This window comes from Drosophila yakuba, chromosome 3L (assembly GCF_016746365.2).
Source record: "Drosophila yakuba strain Tai18E2 chromosome 3L, Prin_Dyak_Tai18E2_2.1, whole genome shotgun sequence".
NCBI classification, from domain to species: Eukaryota; Metazoa; Arthropoda; class Insecta; order Diptera; family Drosophilidae; genus Drosophila; species Drosophila yakuba.
The window spans coordinates 8,902,369-8,923,435 of record NC_052529.2 but is presented as its reverse complement, the minus strand read 5'-3'; the positions used below and the strand labels follow the sequence as shown (position 1 = coordinate 8,923,435).

Below are 21,067 nucleotides of genomic sequence, written 5' to 3'. Positions count from 1 at the left end.
TACGAGTCATACGGAAATGCGAAAGTTAGTGTGTGTGCGCCTCTCAGAAAGTAGTTCAGGATTTTTGGGTTCATCATTCTCATCTTTGTTGTGGGTGCGAATTGGTAACTAAGACATAAAAACTACTTACAGAGCTAGCTAGACCTATATTTAGTGTAAAAAAATTCAGCCGAAATTTAGCAAGTTGTCGAGTATTTTTCGTAGTTAGTTGGGGAATGGGGACGGCGGCAGCAAAAGAGTTTCGTGGCAGTTTCGCATTACAACTAAATCTAGGGCATCGATTCCATAATATTAACAAGTCCATCCGCAGATGGATGGTCTTAGGCTGGCGCCTCCGTGGGCGTGTGGCATCCCTCGACGTTCTCGGGCCAGTCGCAGACGTTCTCCTGGGGATTGAAGACCAGGTTGGCGGGACAGGGCATGTGGTGCTTCCGCTCGCCCTCGCACATGTAGTAGTGGGTGCAGTCGGCCCAATCCTTGTGGTAGCTGATGTGTCCGTCCTCTTCGGCGCAGGTCACGTCATGAGCTGATACAAATGATGGGTATATATTCAAGGTTCCCTGGATAATCCGTGCTAGCAACTTACGATCTTTGGTGGTGTAGGCTCCTCGTGGGCCATGGGATTCATAGGGACCATCGTATTCCAGCTCCACCTTGTAGTCCTTCAGCTCGTCGTTCAAGGCAGTCAGAAGCGGGTACTTACCACTGCCGCAGCGACCGGAGAAGTCGTCCATGTCGATGGACCACACCATGATGCCTCCGAAGCCCTGCTCCTTTAGCCATTCCGTCTGTTGATGAGAAAGAAGTTGTGTAAGTAAAGCGTTATTCACGACTCACTTAGTTTTTCCAACTCACCTTGGTCTTGAGAGAACGCTCATCGTCGAAGCCCACCCACTGGTTGCCGCGGTAAGCGAAGGGCACCTGCTGCTCCGAGTCCCAAACAAGGGTGGTGTTGTCTGCCGCCAGGAAGGAGCAGACCTCGTAGTAGCTGAGGAAGCCGGCCTCGTTGGTGAACTTGCCCGCCTTGCCACCGCCGGACGAGGGGGATCCAATGTCGAATTGGGTGTCATTGACAAGCTCGAAACTGCGTCCATAGATGGGCATGCCGATGAGCAGCTTCTCCTTGGGAGCGCCCTGTTTCACCCACTCACGCGCGCTGTAATCAACGGTCAGTTTCTTCTGGTACCCGGTGGCCGATTCCAAAGCAAACAGAGGCGAATTATGGCCCACAGTGCGTTCCCATTGTCCGTGGAAGTCGTAGGTCATGACGTTGATGAAGTCCAGGTACTTGGAGATCTCGGGAACATCGTAGCCAGCGGCGATGGCCTCAAAGGAGGCGGGTACAGCGGCCGTGAGCAGTAGGCGTGGCAGTCCAGAGGACTTGGCCTCACCCTCAAAAGCCACACGCAGTTCCTTTAGCAGACTAACGTAGGCAACACGATCCTCGGCACCACGGGGATACTCCCAGTCCACGTCCAAGCCATTGAACTTATAGTCGCGCAAAAAGTCGATGGCCTCGTAAACAAACTGATTCATGCGGAACACATTCGAAGTGAGCTCCTTGAAGGGAGTGGAACCAAAGGCCCATCCTCCGATGGCCAGAAGGATCTGTAGATCGGGATTATTGTCACGCAGTGCAATCACACTCTCGTAATTCTCGGGATCATCATCGGTGGCCTCTGTCAGCTTGTAGTCCTGAAGAGTGGCGAAGGCGTACACGATGTGGGTGCACAGCTTGGGATCGATGTTCTCCGGCTGGAATTTACCAGCTCCAGGGCGCTTGGCCGACCAGCTGGTCAGGTAACAGAACACCTGGGCAGGACGAGCTGAAGGAGAGTGAGCAGCAAGTTATGGATGGAAGTTTGGACATCGGCATTTATATACTACTCACTGTTTGAGGCGACAGCATTTGCTCCAGACTTGATGCGCTGCTTCTTCTGGGCCTGTGGTTTGCGCACCTTGTTGAGAATCTCATCCACCGAAATTTTGATGGGTTCCGGTTTCTGAAAGGAGCAACGTAAGGGATTAGAAATAGTTCAAGCTGTTATTACTGGTAAACAAACCTCTTCGATATCCTCAAATGTGGCAGCAACGGCGGTCCAGTTAACATCCTTGGCCTCCTTTCCACGTGAAATGCCCAGGAGTTCCTCCCGCATGGCGCCAATCAGTGGATACTTGACATTGCCACCGCACACCTCTCCCTTGAAGTCGTCCATGTCAATGGTCCAGACCATGGCACCTCCAAAGCCATTTGACTTGATCCAGTGCATCTTGTTCCTAATGGCGCGCTCATCATCGAAACCAACCCACTGATCTCCATCAACCAGATAGGGAACCTTCATCTCGTCATCCCAGACATAAACAGCGCCATTCTGCAGCATTTCGCAGATCTCGTAGTAGGCCAGGAAACCACCTTCCTTGGTATAGACACCTTCGCGTCCACCACCCGATGCGGGGGCATTGGGACCATGCTTATCGGGATTAGCCAAAGTGAAGGAGCGTCCATAGGTCGGCATTCCAATGACCAGCTTCTCCTTGGGAGCGCCCATCTTAACCCACAAACTGGCAGCATTGTCGACGGACAGCTGTTTGCGCCACTCGGAATCGGTGGAGGGAGCATAAAGTGGGGCATTGTGTCCAGTCTCACGTTCCCACTTTCCGTGGAAATCGTAGGCCATCAGGTTGATGAAATCCAGATAACTGGCGATGGCAGGCACATCGTATCCACCACGGATATTGTCGGGACCGACGGGCACGGCGGCGGAAAGCAGGAGACGTGGCTTCTTCAGTTCCTGGGCCTCAGCTTCGAAGGCTTCGCGCAGTTCCTTCAGCAGCAAAACGAAGTTCTTCTTGTCATCGGAACCCTTGGGGTATTCCCAATCCATATCCAGACCATCGAAGCCGCGCTTGCGCAGGAAAGGAATGGCCGAGTAGACAAAGGTCTGGCGGGTGTATCGCGTGGAGGACATGTCCTTGAATTTCTGGGTGCCAAAGGACCAACCTCCGAGAGCAAGAAGAATCTATAGGGTAAGGTGATTGGTTAAATAAACTTTATAATTTTTTATATATTTCTAAAACCAACCTTAAGTTTGGGATTGGCCTTCTTAAGGCTCATCATACGTTCGTACAGTCCGGGGACATTATCCTTGGTCTCATCGTTGGACTCATAAGAACTCAGCTTGTTCTTCTTCAGCCATCCAAAAGCGAAGATAATGTGGGTGCAGAGATCGGCTGGAATGTCCTCCGGCACGAACTTGCCAATCTTGACACGGTACTGTGACCAGTTGGTGTAGTAGCACACGATCTTCGGCGTTCCATCGTCCACCTTTGTCTTCTTGCCCTTCAATGAAGATCCACTGGCCACCAGAGCTGTTGCTCCAGCTGCTACGGCTGCTCCTCCAGCGGCAGCTGCTCCCAATTTCGCCTTGGAACGAAGGCGTGTACGACGAGCACTGGTGGTGGTGGCGGAGGTGATCAGGTCAATGCGCTTCTCGGCCTCTGGAGCCTCAGTGGACTTCTTGGTTTCGATGAGGTTGCTTCTCGAGGAGCTGACCGATGTTGTGGGACGCCGCAGACGTCGACGTGTCTTGGCTGAAGTTAAATTGAATGCAAAATATTAATTATATTCTTATGATATTGTTAAGTGCTTAATTAACATCTTTGCAATATTTTTGTTTCCCTTTATAAATTTTATTATATATAATATTTAATATGTTATACTATTGCAATCCATTGAAATCCATAGTTGTAGGTTATTCATTGTTCAACAGCCTCCCATCTGAACATCTGCATGAGACGTCCGCCCACATCTAGCCCACCACGTGATCGAATTGACCTTGCCCCAATTGCACAATCTGCGATGGAAGCGGCGGCTTCACTGTACAGGTACGGTAGCTGGCACCTGTCATCCGAGTGAGCTCCCCATCAGCCGACAATGTGGCAATGGTAATGACGGGTGGCCGCAATCTCGATCTCAATCGCGATCGTAATGGCAATTGCGATGGATTGTCAACCACTTGCGATCGACGAGTGCCGATAATTTCAAATTAATGTCTCTTCAGCTTGAATCCATCGAAAGTCGTGACGGAATTTACTTAATTCAGTCTTAATAATTAAGATATCGAACGTAGATTAATCTCAAGTAAATAGATGGAATGACTAAATTGAGACGCTGACTTGTCGCACCAGGTTTCTGTTATATTTTTCAGTTTAATTTCGTTAAATGAAGTGGTATTGCAGCAGCAGAAATAACAAAGCGAAATTATTGCTAAACCTGTTTAAATATTTCATTTAATGGCCGTATCTTTTGCATTTTTCCACTGCGCAAGCCCACACACAACACAACAACCATACTAAATATGGTTAAAAAGGGGAGGTGGCTGCAGTACGAGGTACGCCTTCGCCTTCGGATATTATTAGCTGGCGAGGCATTAGTTGCCGCTTGGTCGCGCGAACTCCAACTGGGGATATAGCTCAGTGGTAGAGCATTCGACTGCAGATCGAGAGGTCCCCGGTTCAAACCCGGGTGTCCCCTTGGTAAACCTTTTTGTTGCTGCCTGCTCCCCAGTTCTAAAATGTATATAATTTTCTCTGATCAGTTCTTATTGTTTGTTTTTCTAGAATAGGGGTCTGGCTTATTATCAGGCTCTTCGTGTTCTTGTTTAAAGCAGTAACGGAGATAATTAGCTCATGGGGCCTTTGTTGGAGCTCGCAGCCACACTTGGGGATATAGCTCAGTGGTAGAGCATTCGACTGCAGATCGAGAGGTCCCCGGTTCAAACCCGGGTGTCCCCTAGGTAAACTTTTTTGCCTTCTACACACAGTAGACAGTAGAACACACACGACACAGTAGAAGCAATTAAACACGGCGGATCCAGTGTAATGGTATGGGCATGTTTTTCTTACTATGGAGTTGGACCAATACATTGGATAAAACCATAATCAGCATGTGTATGTGGATATTTTGGAAACGGTTATGCTACCCTTTGCAGAATATGATATGCCGCTTAAATAGGTCTTCCAACAAGACAATGATCCCAAGCATACCAGCAGGAAAGCCAAGGAATGGTTCCAAAATAGATCAGTTCATGTTCTGGAGTGGCCTGCGCAGTCGCCAGACCTCAATCCCATCGAAAACCTTTGGTCGAATATTAAAAAGGTAGTTGCAGCTTTTAAGCCAACTAATAACGAAAGCCTATGGACCGTGATTAAGGAGTCCTGGAGCAATATAACCCCAAAACGGTGCCAGCACCTGGTTGACTCCATGCCAAAGCGTTGCGCAGCTGTTATTGCTAATAAAGGATACACTACCAAACACTAAATTAATGGGATCGGCGTAGTTTTAATATACAATCACTTGTTATTAATGAATTTGTTACTGTTAAGTTTATATTTTATGTTTAAAGCATTTTTTATGAAGTGGTGCTATTATTTTTTTCGCCCTTTTTTGTCATTTTTCATAAAGTTCCTTAAATAAGTTAAGAATTCATAGAACAATTGTAATTTTTTTTTATTTCCTAAAAAGTGAATTGTTTAACCTTTCTAAAAAGGTATTTCAGATCCTTTTAAGCCCAAAATTGTAGGTAGGAGACTTATTCAAAGTTTTACTGGGCAAGTGGTGCTATTTTTTTTTCGCAGCTGTATTTGACTGAATATCTCAAAGCCGTATTTCTGTACTAAGATGTATTTTAGTTGGCGCTTATAACATTTGCCAAACCTGTTTACCTTTACTCCGCTATAATACGAAATGAAAAGTTTATCAAAATCGCTATGCAGTTTGTGAATAGCTTCAAATTCCCATAAGATGGTATATTTATGTTTGCACAACGGCAATAAAATACTATTTTTTAATTTAAGGCGTTGTATAATTGTTGGTCGTTTTATTTATATCTGAGCTACTTAAAACGTATGCCCAGTGGAGGGTTAAATTCTTGAATGCTGCTATCGAACATGTTCGATTGCAGCCGCAACAGTGACTTTTACGTTAAAACGCTATCTTAGTCTGTGGCAGCCAACGTGGGGATATAGCTCAGTGGTAGAGCATTCGACTGCAGATCGAGAGGTCCCCGGTTCAAACCCGGGTGTCCCCTTGTTTTTTTGCAAATTTTGTTATTTCTTACGCACTTTTAGTAGTGCTTTCTATACAATTTTTAAAATGATCTTTTGGACAAAAATATAACCAGACGTGTTGTTATGAAGACGTTTTCCTCTTGTTCTCGAAAGGTTTTCTTGAGTTTAGACACTATTCTTGCACAGCCCGGCTAGCTCAGTCGGTAGAGCATGAGACTCTTAATCTCAGGGTCGTGGGTTCGAGCCCCACGTTGGGCGAAACTTTTTTTTTGTATACTTTACGTTTTAATTAACGGTTTAAGCAAAGACATTAAAAGATTAATTAGAATTATTCTAATTAGAATTATTCTAATGTCTTTGGTTTAAGTTTTTAAACAACTCCACCATTCTAATTGTTCAGCATCTTTTATTGCCAGTCACCGAAAATAAAAGTGATATATTTTCATAAAATTTTAGATAAACAACTCCATGTGAAACATGAAGAAGGATTTTAAATATTTACATAGCAACAATGCCGATACACTTAATTTAAAAGGACCTATTTATTAATGCAAAAAAGCAATTCGCCCAACGTGGGGCTCGAACCCACGACCCTGAGATTAAGAGTCTCATGCTCTACCGACTGAGCTAGCCGGGCTGTGTGATTGAGGTCAACCAAATTGGTGGCACAAATTTTTCAAACTTTTTTTAGTCTTGTGTCTTTTTACGCCCAATCATTGGGTAATTTGTAGCTCTTTGATAGCATAAATAATGACCCTTTTTATTAATGATGAATTTATCTGTTAACAATGCACCATTTTATAAATTAATCTATTGAGCATAAAAATAGATAATTAATTGCATCATATTGGCTACATCTTTTTCGAAACCAATTTAATTTTTTTATAGATAATTTTTTAAATACCTTCCTTAATTAAGATTTAACGTTGACTTGAAGGGTTTGTCTACCACACCCTTCTGCCTTTCTCCTAATTAACTTTTTGGGTTAAACAACAACCATTTGTGTGTTGCTATGTGTTAGTGATGCAGATAAACGCAATCACAGCAAAGTAGAAGCAACAATAGAAATGAAAGAAAAATTGGTTATCAATTTCCGGCAAGACCAGCATGGAGAAACTAAAAATAGTATCTAGTTACGCCCACACATCAATATCTGGGGGCTGTTGTTTTGACTTCTTCGGTTAATTCTAAAACTTTATATAAGAGGGGATATAGCTCAGTGGTAGAGCATTCGACTGCAGATCGAGAGGTCCCCGGTTCAAACCCGGGTGTCCCCTTGTTTTTTGCCTTCTTTCTCTTTTTGCCCAATTACTTGTTCATGTTCAATTTCTTTTTACATTTTTTACTTACTCTGTGCACTGTCTGCGGAGGGCGAGAGCAAGACAATCAGCAGGCATATCACAAATGCGATTCGCAGCAACCGCGGTGGAAACTGTAGTGGAGAAACAAAAAAAAGGGGCAATTAATCACGGGTTTATGCTCTGATGTACGATTAATAATCTGTGATTTATGTGGGGGGCACGTCGACTTTCAACAAATTACGTGGCACTTGTTGCCTCCCCAATTGGGCCAGAGGGAAGGTCGTCAGGTGACAGACAGAGGTCGGTCGGATGGCCCTTTTGGCGCCCACCAGTCATAAGCGGACGAACACGTCTTGACATTGACCCAGTTTTATCAGCAGTGCGACCTGCCTGACCGACGAAAAACAAACAATGCTCCCAGAGTTTCAGCTCGATTGCCCGGCCAACTAATTACCAATTAACCCGATGCTCATAATTATTCAAAGCGACTGCCTAGTGTTCAGATGAGACAGTTTGTCTCATAAAACTGTTAAAACTTCAGAGACATCAGACATCTTCAGCTGCACTTCGCACACTTATTAGCCGTTTTGAAGAGTCTCTCGACTTTGAAAGTAAGTCCGACCTCCAACCGAAGCCATTCCCCATTCACAAAGGTTCGCTGAAGTGCTGGGAAAAAGGTGGATTGCGGCGAGGCACTTCATTTTCTGGGACACCTGATTACTTTATTTATTGGAATTTAGCTGAGAGGTGTTTTTTTGACAGCTCTGATAATGCGCAGACAAAATATTTGGAGTTGTGGATATAACATTTTTTTTTGTTTTTTTGGTAAAAAAATATCCGTTTATATTCGATAGCAGTAAAAATAGTTATCCAAATATGGAATGCCATACCTCGTTGAATTCGTAACAAAATTCTCTATCGATCCATGTACAAACATTGAAATGCTAATTTTTTGCCATTTTTCGCAAATTTTGAAAATTTTATCGAAAATGCGAAAATCCGAAAAACTAGGGATAGACATAGTTAGCTATGTTTATTAGCAGCACAAAGCAGTCTTTATTTTAGCTGTACGACCATTTTTGGCAAAGTTATGGCGAAAACGCCAATTGATAATATCGATTTTGTAGAAACATTTTTGTTTTTACATTTTTTGATAAAAAATAATCCGTTTTTTTTCGATAGCACTAAAAATAGTTGTCCAAAAGTGGAATGTCATACCTCGTTGAATTCGTAACAAAATTCCCTATCGATCCATGTACAAACATTGAAATGCTAATTTTTGGCCTTTTTTCACAAATTTTGATGATGGTACCCCTTAACAAAAATGCAAAACTTTGTAAAAATTTTTTTTTCGAAAACCGAAATAGTAGGGATAGAAATTGTTAGCTTCGGTTATTAGCAACACAAAACAGTCATTATTTTAGCTGTGCTGCCATTTTTGGCCAAGTTATGGCAAAAACGCCGATTGAAAAAATCCGATTTTTAACCAATAATTTCTTTTTCGATTTTTTGATTAAAAATAATCCGTTTTTTTTCGATGCAATTAAAATAAATATGTTAAAGAAATAACGTAAGTATTGATTTATTGCTTATTGACTTAACTGTGACCCTTCATGTAGGTTATGATTATCTTTTTGCTAATATAGTGAACGCTACCCGTTTAGCTATAGGTAAACACACTTAACGTTTTTCCATTTACCGGGCTATTTTGGCCATTACCCATTGCCTGTTTAGGTATTCAGGGGGCATCTCCATTAAGAACACCTTACACAACGCCGGGTTATGCAAATCGCCCGTGGGCCACAAACAGTTAGCCGTAATGGAGGTGGTTAAGTTGAGAAATGTAAAAATGGAGAAATGGCCCAAATTGGCACAACCGTGATTCGATTGCTAACGGTTGCGGCTTACAGTTAGAAAGCGGTGGATGTTCTGGCGAGAAATGCTCAAGGTCGTGTTACTAACTCGCCGAGAAGGTTGTCTCACTAATGAACAAACCCCCGCCATTAGTCCGCCCATTAATCTCCTCGGATCTCTCCATCGAGATGGGACGCAGTTGAGCCGTAAAAGTGAAACTGGTTTCGTCTTATTTTGGGCTATTTATTTAAATTTTTTTAACAGTCCGCAAACGGTGCATAAATTATTTAGTCTTGAGGCAAAATAACGCGAAAGGTTCCTTATCGCGTGTGGCCAGTTAGTCAGTTAGTCAGTTGTTGAGCCGAACTGGTCTGGACCAACTGGTTTGCTCTCGCTTTGGATCTTTGCATCTTTGGCTCTGGAACTCTGAAACTCTGAAACTGGGCGCGGAAATAAACGGAATGACCGTAAAGAGAAACCTGGCCTCTCAAATGCCTTTCATTTTCCTTGTGCGAAAGCGAAAATCACCGAGAACCGAAAGTCTAACCAAACCGTTTGAATTCAAGCAACAAATCATCTTTCAATTGCATTCTTGCGTAAAATGTGTTGTATGTTTTGGCTGGCATAACCATTTCGGGCGATTGTCCAAGTCGAATTGCAAACTTTTCTACAAATGTCCATTGTGTTGGCTCGGTTGTGTGGCTGTGTGTCGGTATCATTAGCTGGTGTCCATGTTGACTAACGGCTCGCTGGAGCACAGCCAAGTCGCTGGAACTCGGCACTGGTCAAAACTGGGTGTTTTAGCCTCATAATGAGCAGCCTTAATTTCCCGAACAAATTTGCTTTGAATAACACAGAAACTTCGAAAGATTTGCTTGGTTGGCTTGAAAATGGCTTGGAAAATTACTTAGCTTCGAGAATTTTCTGGGAGTTTCAACATACGTACTATATTTTCTTTTCTTAAATAGAAACTTGTGTTAATACCATACATATATGCTCCAAAATTCATAGATTTAAACCCCAACATATAAATAAAAATATAATTTCTGTGTAACTGGGACTTGCTTTTCTTTCTCGGCTTAAAAGAGCCGCCAAGTCTTCGGTTTCAGTTTTGGCCCCACGTTTGTGCGTTTGAGTTTAACTGAAAGCCGCGCCAAGCTCTATGTCTGCGGTTACGACAGCACCAAATAAAAGTCAATAAATAATAGAAAGAAAGAGGGGTGGATGAGGGGGTGGATGAGGGGGTGGCTATAGGTAAAGACAAGCCAACTGCATTCCACCAGCAGCATGATTGGATTTGTTCAATTGTCTTGCGCAAAAAAAGAAACAGCATTTCCAAATGGGAAATCAGAGAAAATCGCATTTAACTATTAAACTTCGAATGCGAGACTTTGAACACCCCGAGGTGTTGGGCTTTATTCGAATTTAATGTTTTTCAATCAACCAAAGAAATGTGCAACAAACAACTTATTTTAAAGGAAAAACGTTAAATTCCTTCCTTTTGTAAAAGTTAGTTAGCTTATTAATAATTTATGATTACATATATGTATGTTAATTAATCGAACAGGGCAGACCTCACATTCAATTATTTCCAGGGTATTTAAAATATGATCTGTGTGGTGATTGTGGATTTCACTTGCACGAAAGCAAGAAAGCGCTGAAATAGCAATTCATTTGCGTAAATTTTGTGGCTTTTGTTGCCGTTTGCCGAATGCCGAATGGCGAATGCCCATGTCGGCTCAATAACTTCAACGGGCGAGACAAATTGCGCAAATACTGCATTAATCATGCGCCACGGAGGCTGCAACATCTGCCGTTCGCATTCGCGTTCGCGTTCGTCGCTTAAGTCTTTCGTTTGGGCCGATCGAAATGGAAATGAAAATGGAAATGGAAATGGCAATGCAGTTGGCGCTCGTTTGAAGTGCGATTTATTTAAATGCGGTCTCGGCTTTCGACCATTTACCACTTTAGCGGCTGTCGAATCGATGTTGTCTGGCCGTTTGTTTGCGGCTCTGTCGCGCCTGCTGTATTTAATTAAATGTTGAACGCCTTTTTGCTTGACCGAAATTAAGCTCAAGGTGAGGCGCAGCGCAGCGCAGCGCGTCGCAGCCAAAGCAGCGAAAATAACATCGAAAAATAAACATAAGAAAAATGTATAAAAGTGTAGTGAAAATTTAAGAAAACCAGCGCGACACGCGTCTTTCGACTGTGTGGGTATACATTAATTGGGGGCTCTAAGCCACACAAGTCATAAATGCTTGGGCAATATTTTGGCTTTGATTTTGCGGCTAACTATTTTGTTTTCTGGGCCCGGTCTCAGACCAGTTGCATACGTCACACAATTAAGCCATGTCGTGAGCACCTGTCCTGACCAGACGACCTTGCGCAATCTGACCAAAAAAGCTGCGCAAACGAGTCCAGAGAGAAAAACGGCTGCTTTGCTTTGACAACGATTGCGGATTAAGAGCGCCTGAGTCAGCGCACTTTAGTACTTAAGCCGCAACTGGTTCACGAATCGATTAGAATAATGGCTGAGCTTTAGCAATTTGTTGGGCGAGAATATGCGACTTCAATTACACATAAGACGTGTGGGAAGGGCGGGCAGCCACTTCTGGGTGCGGTGCTTAGCCAATCTTCTGGTCTGCCGGTTCTCCTGGTCGGGCAATTACTTCCTGTTGCAGCATAACCCTGAACCGGCCATTGACGTCTCGCAAAACGAGTTGAGGCAGCAGACTCCAACGGCTTTATGATAAGTGTGCTAAAATCTACAGACTGTTCTAGGGCCTCTTACACCGCGAAAATAAGCGAGGATATACAAGGAAAAGGAACGAACTTCATTTAATATAAATTCATTTCTCAAAATACTGTTACTTGTTTACTTATAAAATGAATCTGAGGTTTATTTGAGGTTAATTTAGAGACTTGAATTAAACATTATTGTTGGCGACAAAATAAAATACCAAATTTATTAATATTACGTTTTGAGTTTATGGCGAAATTTTGTTTCTTTGAAAGTATAATTTTATTTATAAGGTGTTTTATATTAGCTATCCTTTTTGGCTATAAAAAATTCCTATGAATGTGTTAATCGCGTCATCTTAAGATCAATCTATTCCCTTAAGCGTGTAATCTTTTGATGGATTAAGCAACATGGCTGGGATTTCTTGACGCACCCACTGAATTATGGAACTGCATTTTGGTTTGACTTTTTAATGTCCCGAACGTGAGGCAAATAAAATGCCAGCCAGCTGTTGATGCCTTTGCTGCTGAGTCACTATCAGTAACAGAAAAATGATAAAACAAAAACATAGAAAACATAAAAAACGCAAAAAACCTAAAAAACACAAACAGAAGTGGCAACAGAGCGAACGAGAACATATAACCATTATTCTTGCGGCTGCAATGCCAGATTTCAACAGTTGAGTGCGCACCACTTCCGTTCCAGTGCCGCCAGATCAAGCATTTCCTACACGCTGCGATCTTGTTCATAATGTCAATAAAATTTATGTCCGTTTGTTTGTTTGTTGGTTTGTCTTGCTTTTTGGCTGGCCTCGTAAAGAATTCGCCATTTGTCAGTGTCGCATTAGACTTAAGGCAACTTCTTTGGCTTTTTGTCAGCCTTCTGGCTTTGGTTTTTCACTGCTTACTCTGGCGAAACCGTAGGTAACGGCCTGGAAAATGCTCGAGACTTGGTGTCTCTCGAATGGTGGGTAAAAATCATATTTTCACTTGCACTTTCTGGGGGAGTGTTTTCAGTTTTCAGTTTTTAGTTTTTTTTTTTAGCTTTTTCAGCAATAAGGAACTGACTGTGCGGACATTATGTCATCGCCATCAGCAAGTGCAACACGAGGAGAAGCGCCAGCAGCCGCCTCCTTACGTAAGTCCACATGCGCTTTTATTAATAAACAAAGCGACCCAAAAGACAGAGACAACCAGAAATCATAGGGAAACGAGCAGCGGTGAAATTTGTATTATTAGCAACCTAATACGAGGTTTGCATCTCCAGCGGCCAAAAGCAGGTGGCATTGTGCTCAACTTTAACCTTTTCGCTTAAGCAGCGAAGATGCGACTGCAAAACCCGTTTCGCTTATACATTTTATAAACAAATGTATTCAAATTAAAAGATGTCCGATCGCCTCGAGGATGGGCCAGTTTGAAGGCCCGATCAGTGTTTATGGCCTAGACTATAAAAACGGTTTTGCTTTTAATTTAAGCCACTTTATTGCCTCGTCTGGCCGGATGACGGATGAATTTATTGCCAAATGGCACAGCGACGTCTTCGCTGGATGATAATAATAATTGCCTCGGCCAGCGGAAGGGCCACAAATTACAATTTTCGCCTAATTAGTTTCAATTATGAGTGGCCACGATTGTGCAACCGATCGGCGCGGATCAGTCTATCGCCACCGATAGTGATTTGACATTTCGGTTATGTCGCTGTGCGATTTCGCCGTGGATATACGGCTGATAAATATAGATACTCCGCCTTTATATAATGACGAGCCAGTGGCGAACCAGTTTGCTTTGGCTTTTATTTCGGTTTGTCACCTCGCCGCAATGACAAATGATTGATACACACGCGTGTACCACAGATCCCTAAGCATATGGATGTGGATTTGGCCCAAGCATAATTAACATTTGTTTGTCTGCCACTTTGGCTGCCGGTTTGGCATTGGGTGCGGGGTAATTAAGATGGATCTCGTAGCGCGCGGTTGGACAAACAAAGCGCGCTGGCTTTATGTCGCACTTCCTGCTAGACCCTAAAACTGAAACTTGCACTGCTCACTCGCCGAGTTCGTTGCCTCAGTCTTTTGATTTGCCACCGTGCACGGAAAAAATGCGAATCATTAACGACGCATTATTAATAGGTACACGCCGTTAATGTCATTTTGCAAGACCATAGCAATTGAACTTGCTTGAGTACCAAGTTTGTTGCCTCAGTCTTTTGATTTTGCTGTGCCTGTGGACATTAAACATTACCTTTTGTTCTGAAATGTGGATAGTAATCACGGCACTTGTTATATCTCTTCTTCGATTTTTTATTTTAAGTACTGTATATTGTAGCTATAGTGTGTTTTAAACTGAACTTGTATTTTCTTCAGTGCAATGACTTGTTGAACTACTCTCACTCCTATCGCCATCAGCTGGCTGACTGTTTGTCTATCTGTCTCACTGACTGACTGTCTCAACGAGGAGTTCAATAACCATTTGATGCGTTTCGATTTCAGCCAAACTGTGCACACAAATCAGCATAAAAGTGAGCGAGGCAGCAAACTCGATTTGCATCGCATAAGCTGTTTTTATTTTCATATGTACGAGCCCCAACCACTATTAATTCGAACAGCATGTGATTTTTGCAGTGTGCAATGTTCAACACACGATAGTTTCGATACTATTACAGATAGCGTATGTCAATGTATTTTTTCTTAAAGAGAATTTTGTTCTCTTTACGATGATAAAAAAATATTTCTTGTATTTACAACAACAACAAAAATATGAGTACTTTATTCAAAACGTAGACTTAAGAGATAAGAAAAAATTGACCACTATTAATTCGAACGCTGCTTAATATAACAAATTAATATAAATTAAAATTGTGTAACGTCACCTTTGGCCTGTATTACACATTTAATACGTTTTGGCATTGATTTCAACAAATTTTGGCAATGTTCTCGAGAAATCGAGTCCCACATCTCTTGCAATTTTATTTTAAGGTCAGAAATGTTCCTTTGTGGCTCATTGCGAAGCTTTCTTTTCATTAGCCACCAAATATTTTCAATGGGGCTTAGATCAGGACTATTTGCTGGCCAATCTAAAACCTCCATTTGTTTATATTGAAGCCAATTTTTTGTTGTTTTGGCTGTGTGCGATGATGCTCCGTCCTGCTGAAAGGTGAATTCACCACAGTCTGCCAGTTTTGGTATTGATGGCAGCAAACTAAAGGGAACTGGCCAAAATTGTCAAGTCTGATCGTCGCCAATCTTTAAGAAATTTGGCTTCAGAGTGGTCGCAGAAAATTGGAAAAACTGTGAAACGAGAATGGACGCGACAGCAGTTAAAAAATATTGGATATGGATTCTATAAAGTATGTTTTATTATACTTTTTATTATTATACTTTTATTATACTTTTTATATCATAACCAATAACTTATCTGACTCGTAGGCCAAGGAAAAACCCTTGCTTACGCTTCGTCAAAAAAAAAAGCGTTTGCAATGGGCTCGTGAAAGGATGTCTTGGACTCAAAGACAATGGGACACCATCATATTTAGCGATGAAGCTAAATTTGATGTAAGTGTCGGCGATACAAGAAAACGAGTAATCCGTACAAAGGGAGAAGCATATCATAAAGACTGCCTTAAAAGGACAGTAAAGTTTCCTGCAAGCCTTATGGTATGGGGATGTATGTCTGCCAAAGGGTTAGGAAAACTACATTTTATTGAAGGAACGGTTAACGCTGCAAAATATATTAATATTTTGGAAGATAGTTTGCTGCATTCAATACCAAAACTGGCAGACTGTGGTGAATTCACCTTTCAGCAGGACGGAGCATCATCGCACACAGCCAAAACAACAAAAAATTGGCTTCAATATAAACAAATGGAGGTTTTAGATTGGCCAGCAAATAGTCCTGATCTAAGCCCCATTGAAAATATTTGGTGGCTAATGAAAAGAAAGCTTCGCAATGAGCCACAAAGGAACATTTCTGACCTTAAAATAAAATTGCAAGAGATGTGGGACTCGATTTCTCGAGAACATTGCCAAAATTTGTTGAAATCAATGCCAAAACGTATTAAATGTGTAATACAGGCCAAAGGTGACGTTACACAATTTTAATTTATATTAATTTGTTATATTAAGCAGCGTTCGAATTAATAGTGGTCAATTTTTTCTTATCTCTTAAGTCTACGTTTTGAATAAAGTACTCATATTTTTGTTGTTGTTGTAAATACAAGAAATATTTTTTTATCATCGTAAAGAGAACAAAATTCTCTTTAAGAAAAAATACATTGACATACGCTATCTGTAATAGTATCGAAACTATCGTGTGTTGAACATTGCACACTGCAAAAATCACATGCTGTTCGAATTAATAGTGGTTGGGGCTCGTACAGTGAATAGAGTGCATAGAGTTTTTCACTCAGCCCACACTCCCCCGTTGCAAAACCCAAGCCCAGTTGCAGCTGGCTGTCAGGGCTGGGCAAAAAGTGATTGCCAAGAAGCCGACAGCCAAGAATCGAGAACGTCGTGTTGCCAGGCACTTTTGGCCACGCTTCAAGCCGAGATGTTATTGGCCAAAGTCGGAATGCCTGGCCTGGCCTGCAATTATGAACCAGCTACTTGAGGCTGTTTGAGCCATGAGTCGTGGCTGAGTTGTGAGTGCCTGGCATTTTCTGGCACATTATATTCACGTTTCATAGAAATATCGCAGATTGCTTCATAGAAACGCCAGTTGCATTGTCTAGTCTGACAATAAAACATTTAAATGTCTTTTATTTATGCAAAGTCAGACTTAAACTGCTCTTAAAGTGATTTAATCTCTTCAAAAGTCACAGCTTCAGGGACAAGTAAAAAAATGTCAGAACGTTGAAGCAAAATATGATTTAATTTGTTTGAAATAAAAATCAGGAGAAAAGCAATTCTTGTTTATTGTTTAATAAGCTTACGCTTACCACGAATATTTTGGTATTTCACGAAAAATGGTTAGTTGTTGTTACTCAATTTCCCTGCTTGTATCTTCTTCTATTTGTTACTATCTAATTGCGGGATCGGTTACAAAATCTGGCAAGGCAGGACCCTCGTAATCGTTGGCTGGCACTCGCATTACGTATACGCCCAGTCGCACCGCATTAGCAACTTCCGTCACAATAATAAAAAAGTAATACGACAAGAGCGTAGAGAAAAATGCGTTGCTTGTTTTCTGTAAGGGAGAAAGTCTGTCGCTGTGCAATTATATTGTCTACCCCCCCCACCCTCCTTTTCCACTAATTCGTATTTTTTACGTTTCGTATTTACTTTTCTTTGGGGTTTTTCGAATGTAAACACGGCTGAAGCTCGCTGTCTTGCCATTTCAATGGTTTGTTTTGCAAACAAAATTCTCTGCAAGTGTTTTCATTCAATTGTCAGCGCCGGCAGTGGCATTTCAAACGAAAGTGAGAGTTTCAGATACACTCGTAGATACATGAACAGCTACAGATACAGATACAGATACAAGTACAGGTACCGATACGACGGCAGTTTGCAGATACATTTCCAACTTACTGCACATGTCAGTCACGGCTGTCAATAGCGCGTGTCAAGTCGGGGGGCGTGGCAATGGGAAAAGGGGCGGCACTAAAAAGAGTTATTAACTTACGCCAAAATGCCGCGAAAGTGCACAGAGGCAATGAAAACTTTGGCCCGGCTGGCAATTAACATTTTTGAGTTTTCTTTCTTCAAAGCGATTATGTTTTGACCTGCTCCACATTACATAAATATTTTGGTAATCATAAGAAGGGGAAAACGTGATGTTAATTATAATTGGGAAAATATCTCCAATTAAGCAGCTTAATTTTTACTAAGAAGCTAGTTAGTTTGGTAGACCATTTGGTATGTTTCCATTGGGAAACTTTTATTAGCACATGAAATGTATGTTTTCAGTGCCATAACTAATGCAAAATCCTATCACGGAGACAATGAAAACTTGGGCAATTAGCATTTCTTATTGTTTTTCGTTTCGTTTTCATTTTCGAAATGCTTAAATTTCGACCTGCTCCACATTATAAGCTCGTTCACAGAAATATAATGGAGTTCGTATGTCCGATCGGTTGCATTGTGCGGCTAGCGAAAGACCATAAAATCAAATGTTTAATTTATAAAGCCAGCAGAGTTCGCATTTGATTTTGATTCGCCGATTGCCTGTTTTTTTTTTTTTTTTTGCTTTTCCACTGTTTTCGAGACTCCGCTTCAAACCTAATTTTTGCAGTTTTTCTTTTTCGAGACCAGTTTTTTTTTTATGTTTCTTTGCTTTGCCAACTATTTGCCAATCGACAGCGGCGAGTTATAGGTATTTTTTCATTTTCTTTTTGCTTTTTTCCTTTTGCAAATATTAATTGTTGTAAAACAAAACTAGTTATTGTTTTTGCTATTGTTGTGCGCCTGTGCAACTTTTACTTGCTGCCCAAGCTGCTGATTTTGCTGGCAAATTGAGGCGTGCCGCCTGCTGCGGCCATAATGGAAATCTTTCGGCTAGCTGGCTTTTCGTTTTTCTCGCATTTTTCGCCTCAAACGGCCGAGGAAGTAAAAGCTGTTGCCAATTGGCCAATTGAAGACGGCGACTACGGACATTTTCCCCTTTTCTCGGATGCTATTCAGCTATGAAAGCGAAACTGAAACCCCCTGCCAACTTCTAGCCCCCCACTTTACACTCTTTTTTTTTTGTTTTTTGTTTAGCCCCCTAGCGCTCATTTTATTCATTGTCTTTGACAAGTTCGCCTTCAACTTCGGTCGGTCAGTAGCGGTACAGAACCCGTTGTCGTTGTTGCTGTAGCCCCCTCACTCGCGTTGTTGCTTTTTCTCACACTCAGCCATTCAGCCATTCTGCGATAAAGTCTTACACAGGAAAAGAATTTGTGAACGAAACGAACTATTTCCTAGCTTTGTGGCGAACGTGTTGGATAGTTAAATAAAGCAAACTTAGCAATTAGCATAACAAGAATAACACAAAGTGTATCTAACTCAAGCAACTCCAAGATAGATCTTAGATTTTAAACAGTGTTTTTTACTTCAAGAAGTGGAAAAGGTTTCAACCAGTCATCTATGATACTTAGATTTTAAAAAGTGTTTTCGACTTCAAGAAGTGGAATGGGTATCAACAAATCATCTATGACACTTCTGTGATTTTTCTTCTGCCTATCATTGTTTTATGTTCTTTATGCTTAATACTCTTGATTAAAATGCGATTTTTTTGCTGTGCATTCTTAGTTTACGTTCTCCAACTGCCATGGAGTTTCTGCTGCTTAACATACGTTTTTCCGTTGCGTCAACGGACTTTCAATATTCTTTGGCATGCTTTTTGTTCTGCCAAGTCGAGGGGGTTGTGTTGTGTTGGGTTTTGATTTTGGTTTTGGTTGTGGATATGATAATTTCCATAGCTCCATGCCTCTGACACACATTTGCACTCACCATTTTTACAGCTCGACTCCGCGCCGCGTATCCACAAGCTACAAAATCGATTCTCCTTGAGCGGGCAGTCGCTATTAGATTGATCTGGACTCGATTCGATGCGATTGGATTGCTTTTTAGGTATGTTGGAGCTGTCGAGACACTGCAAACTGTCGTGGCTAACCGCACATATTTTGCCACTAGTCACTAGTCACTTTCAAAAATCCTGGCCCCCAAAAAGGCGAAGTGGACCGCTTGTCGCTTCGAACTCGCACGTTGGACTGAAAAACTGAAACTGATTCGAGCGCCGCCGCCGCCAGCTGCCAAGACAAGGCGACGACAACAACGGCCACGGCAGCGACGTCGGCGTCCACACTGCCAGAAAATATTGGTGTTTTCCACATCTAAATGCTGCAAAGGGTTGTGTTGAAAAGTAGCAACTTGCAAGCTGAAATTTTGTTTGCTAGTTGAACAGTAGAATACTTTTACATGCAGCTGTACTTTTAAATTTAGTCTTTAGTTCTTCGGTAATACTATATTTAGCCAAAAGTAAGCGGTATTTGGTTCAGTGCATTGAGAGTATAGCTGAGCTTAGTTTGGCCCCCGGATTGAGCAGGGTTTCGGTTTTTGTTGCTTTGGTGTTTGGTGTTTTGTGTTTTGTGTTTGACAACGGCTGAGCTTCAGTTTCAGGTCCGCCACGTACGACGCCATATACGAGCAGTCCAACAACAAAGCAATGGAGCAGCAGCAGCAGCAGCAGCAGCAGCGGCAGCGGCAACAGCATAAAAACAGTTTTCGGTTTGCAGCCCGCGCTGTGAGCTGCATGGAAAATTAAATTTGCTGCGTTGCCTTTGCTCGGCTCTTTCGTACAGCACTGTTAGCGGGCAACAGAGGGTTAACAGCGGATTTGGTGGACTAGACCATCGATTGCCTTTCAATTTGCGTTCAACTCAGCCACAATCAACCGGTTTTATTTAGGCGACTTGTAACGTCACTGAATCAATCACAGATTTAGGCAATTTCAGTTTCTTTATTAATTTATTTTAGAGCTGCCTCATTTTTTGTAGCATTTTATTATAAAGTATTATAAAGACTTTACTGGATTTGTTTGCGTCATTTTAATAAATCGATTATATGGTCACTTAGAAAGTAAAATTTGTAACTTAAAATAATAAAAGCTAGAATAAAACATCTTGAAAATGTATGTTCTATGATCTAGAGTTGTGCTCACAGAGAACTACAATTTGGCATTAATAACATTAATAATAATTGTCTTACACATTGAGTAATGTTTTAAAATAAAAACTAGTTTAAAGAGGATTAAGGCCGCATAAACGCGATTTTAAATAGTTTAAAAAATAATAATAATAATTTTGAACACCGTTTATTTGGTAACTAAGCAGAGTAAAACTAGTTGACTCCCCCACCCAACCGTACAGGGGGCGGTTGGTAGCCACCATTTGTTATCCGATTGGGATTTTGTAAACAAACATGTTTGATTAGCATAAAGACAAACGGCCAAGAGCCGTCAGCCAAATGTCTCCGACCTGATCCTCATCCCCATTCCCATCTCCATTTCCATCTCCATCTCCATCTGCGACTGCGTTAAATGCAAATTCGAAATATGATTTACAAAATACGCTGCGCATAACAGTTGGCTGACGTTTCACACGATAGAAAGCAGGAGGCAGTCGAGGTTAA

At 41.8% G+C, this 21,067-nt stretch overlaps 1 protein-coding gene and 6 non-coding genes across 8 annotated transcripts; 5 read left to right on the top strand and 2 right to left on the bottom strand.

The window, feature by feature from the left end:
- Positions 1-61: 61 nt before the first annotated feature.
- Positions 62-19,661, bottom strand: LOC6533430. 2 transcript variants are annotated; one of them, XM_002094111.4, is made up of 8 exons: positions 19,388-19,661; positions 7,420-7,501; positions 3,083-3,591; positions 2,064-3,020; positions 1,892-2,003; positions 856-1,826; positions 587-788; positions 62-526 (listed from the first exon to the last, which is right to left on the bottom strand). In XM_002094111.4, the coding sequence occupies exons 1-8, from the start codon at positions 19,388-19,390 to the stop codon at positions 321-323; spliced, it is 3,042 nt and encodes a 1,013-aa protein (XP_002094147.2). In that variant the 5' UTR covers positions 19,391-19,661; the 3' UTR covers positions 62-320. The 2 variants fall into 2 exon arrangements, with proteins under 2 accessions (XP_002094147.2, XP_039230032.1); XM_039374098.2 differs by lacking the exons at positions 7,420-7,501; positions 19,388-19,661 and adding an exon at positions 3,902-4,191.
- Positions 4,463-4,534, top strand: Trnac-gca. Its single transcript has one exon. It is a non-coding gene; the product is annotated as a tRNA-Cys (tRNA).
- Trnac-gca lies at positions 4,723-4,794 on the top strand. Its single transcript has one exon. It is a non-coding gene; the product is annotated as a tRNA-Cys (tRNA).
- Positions 6,018-6,089, top strand: Trnac-gca. Its single transcript has one exon. It is a non-coding gene; the product is annotated as a tRNA-Cys (tRNA).
- Positions 6,255-6,327, top strand: Trnak-cuu. The gene has a single exon. It is a non-coding gene; the product is annotated as a tRNA-Lys (tRNA).
- Positions 6,634-6,706, bottom strand: Trnak-cuu. Its single transcript has one exon. It is a non-coding gene; the product is annotated as a tRNA-Lys (tRNA).
- Positions 7,275-7,346, top strand: Trnac-gca. The gene has a single exon. It is a non-coding gene; the product is annotated as a tRNA-Cys (tRNA).
- Positions 19,662-21,067: the final 1,406 nt, after the last annotated feature.

Bases quoted from the DNA above. Each gene is read 5' to 3' on its own strand.
- LOC6533430 (XM_002094111.4), bottom strand. The intron at 3,592-7,419 runs GTAAGTAAAAAA...ATTTAACTTCAG, and splicing joins CTCCGCAGACAGTGCACAGA to CCAAGACACGTCGACGTCTG. The intron at 3,021-3,082 runs GTTGGTTTTAGA...CTTACCCTATAG, and splicing joins AGGCCAATCCCAAACTTAAG to ATTCTTCTTGCTCTCGGAGG.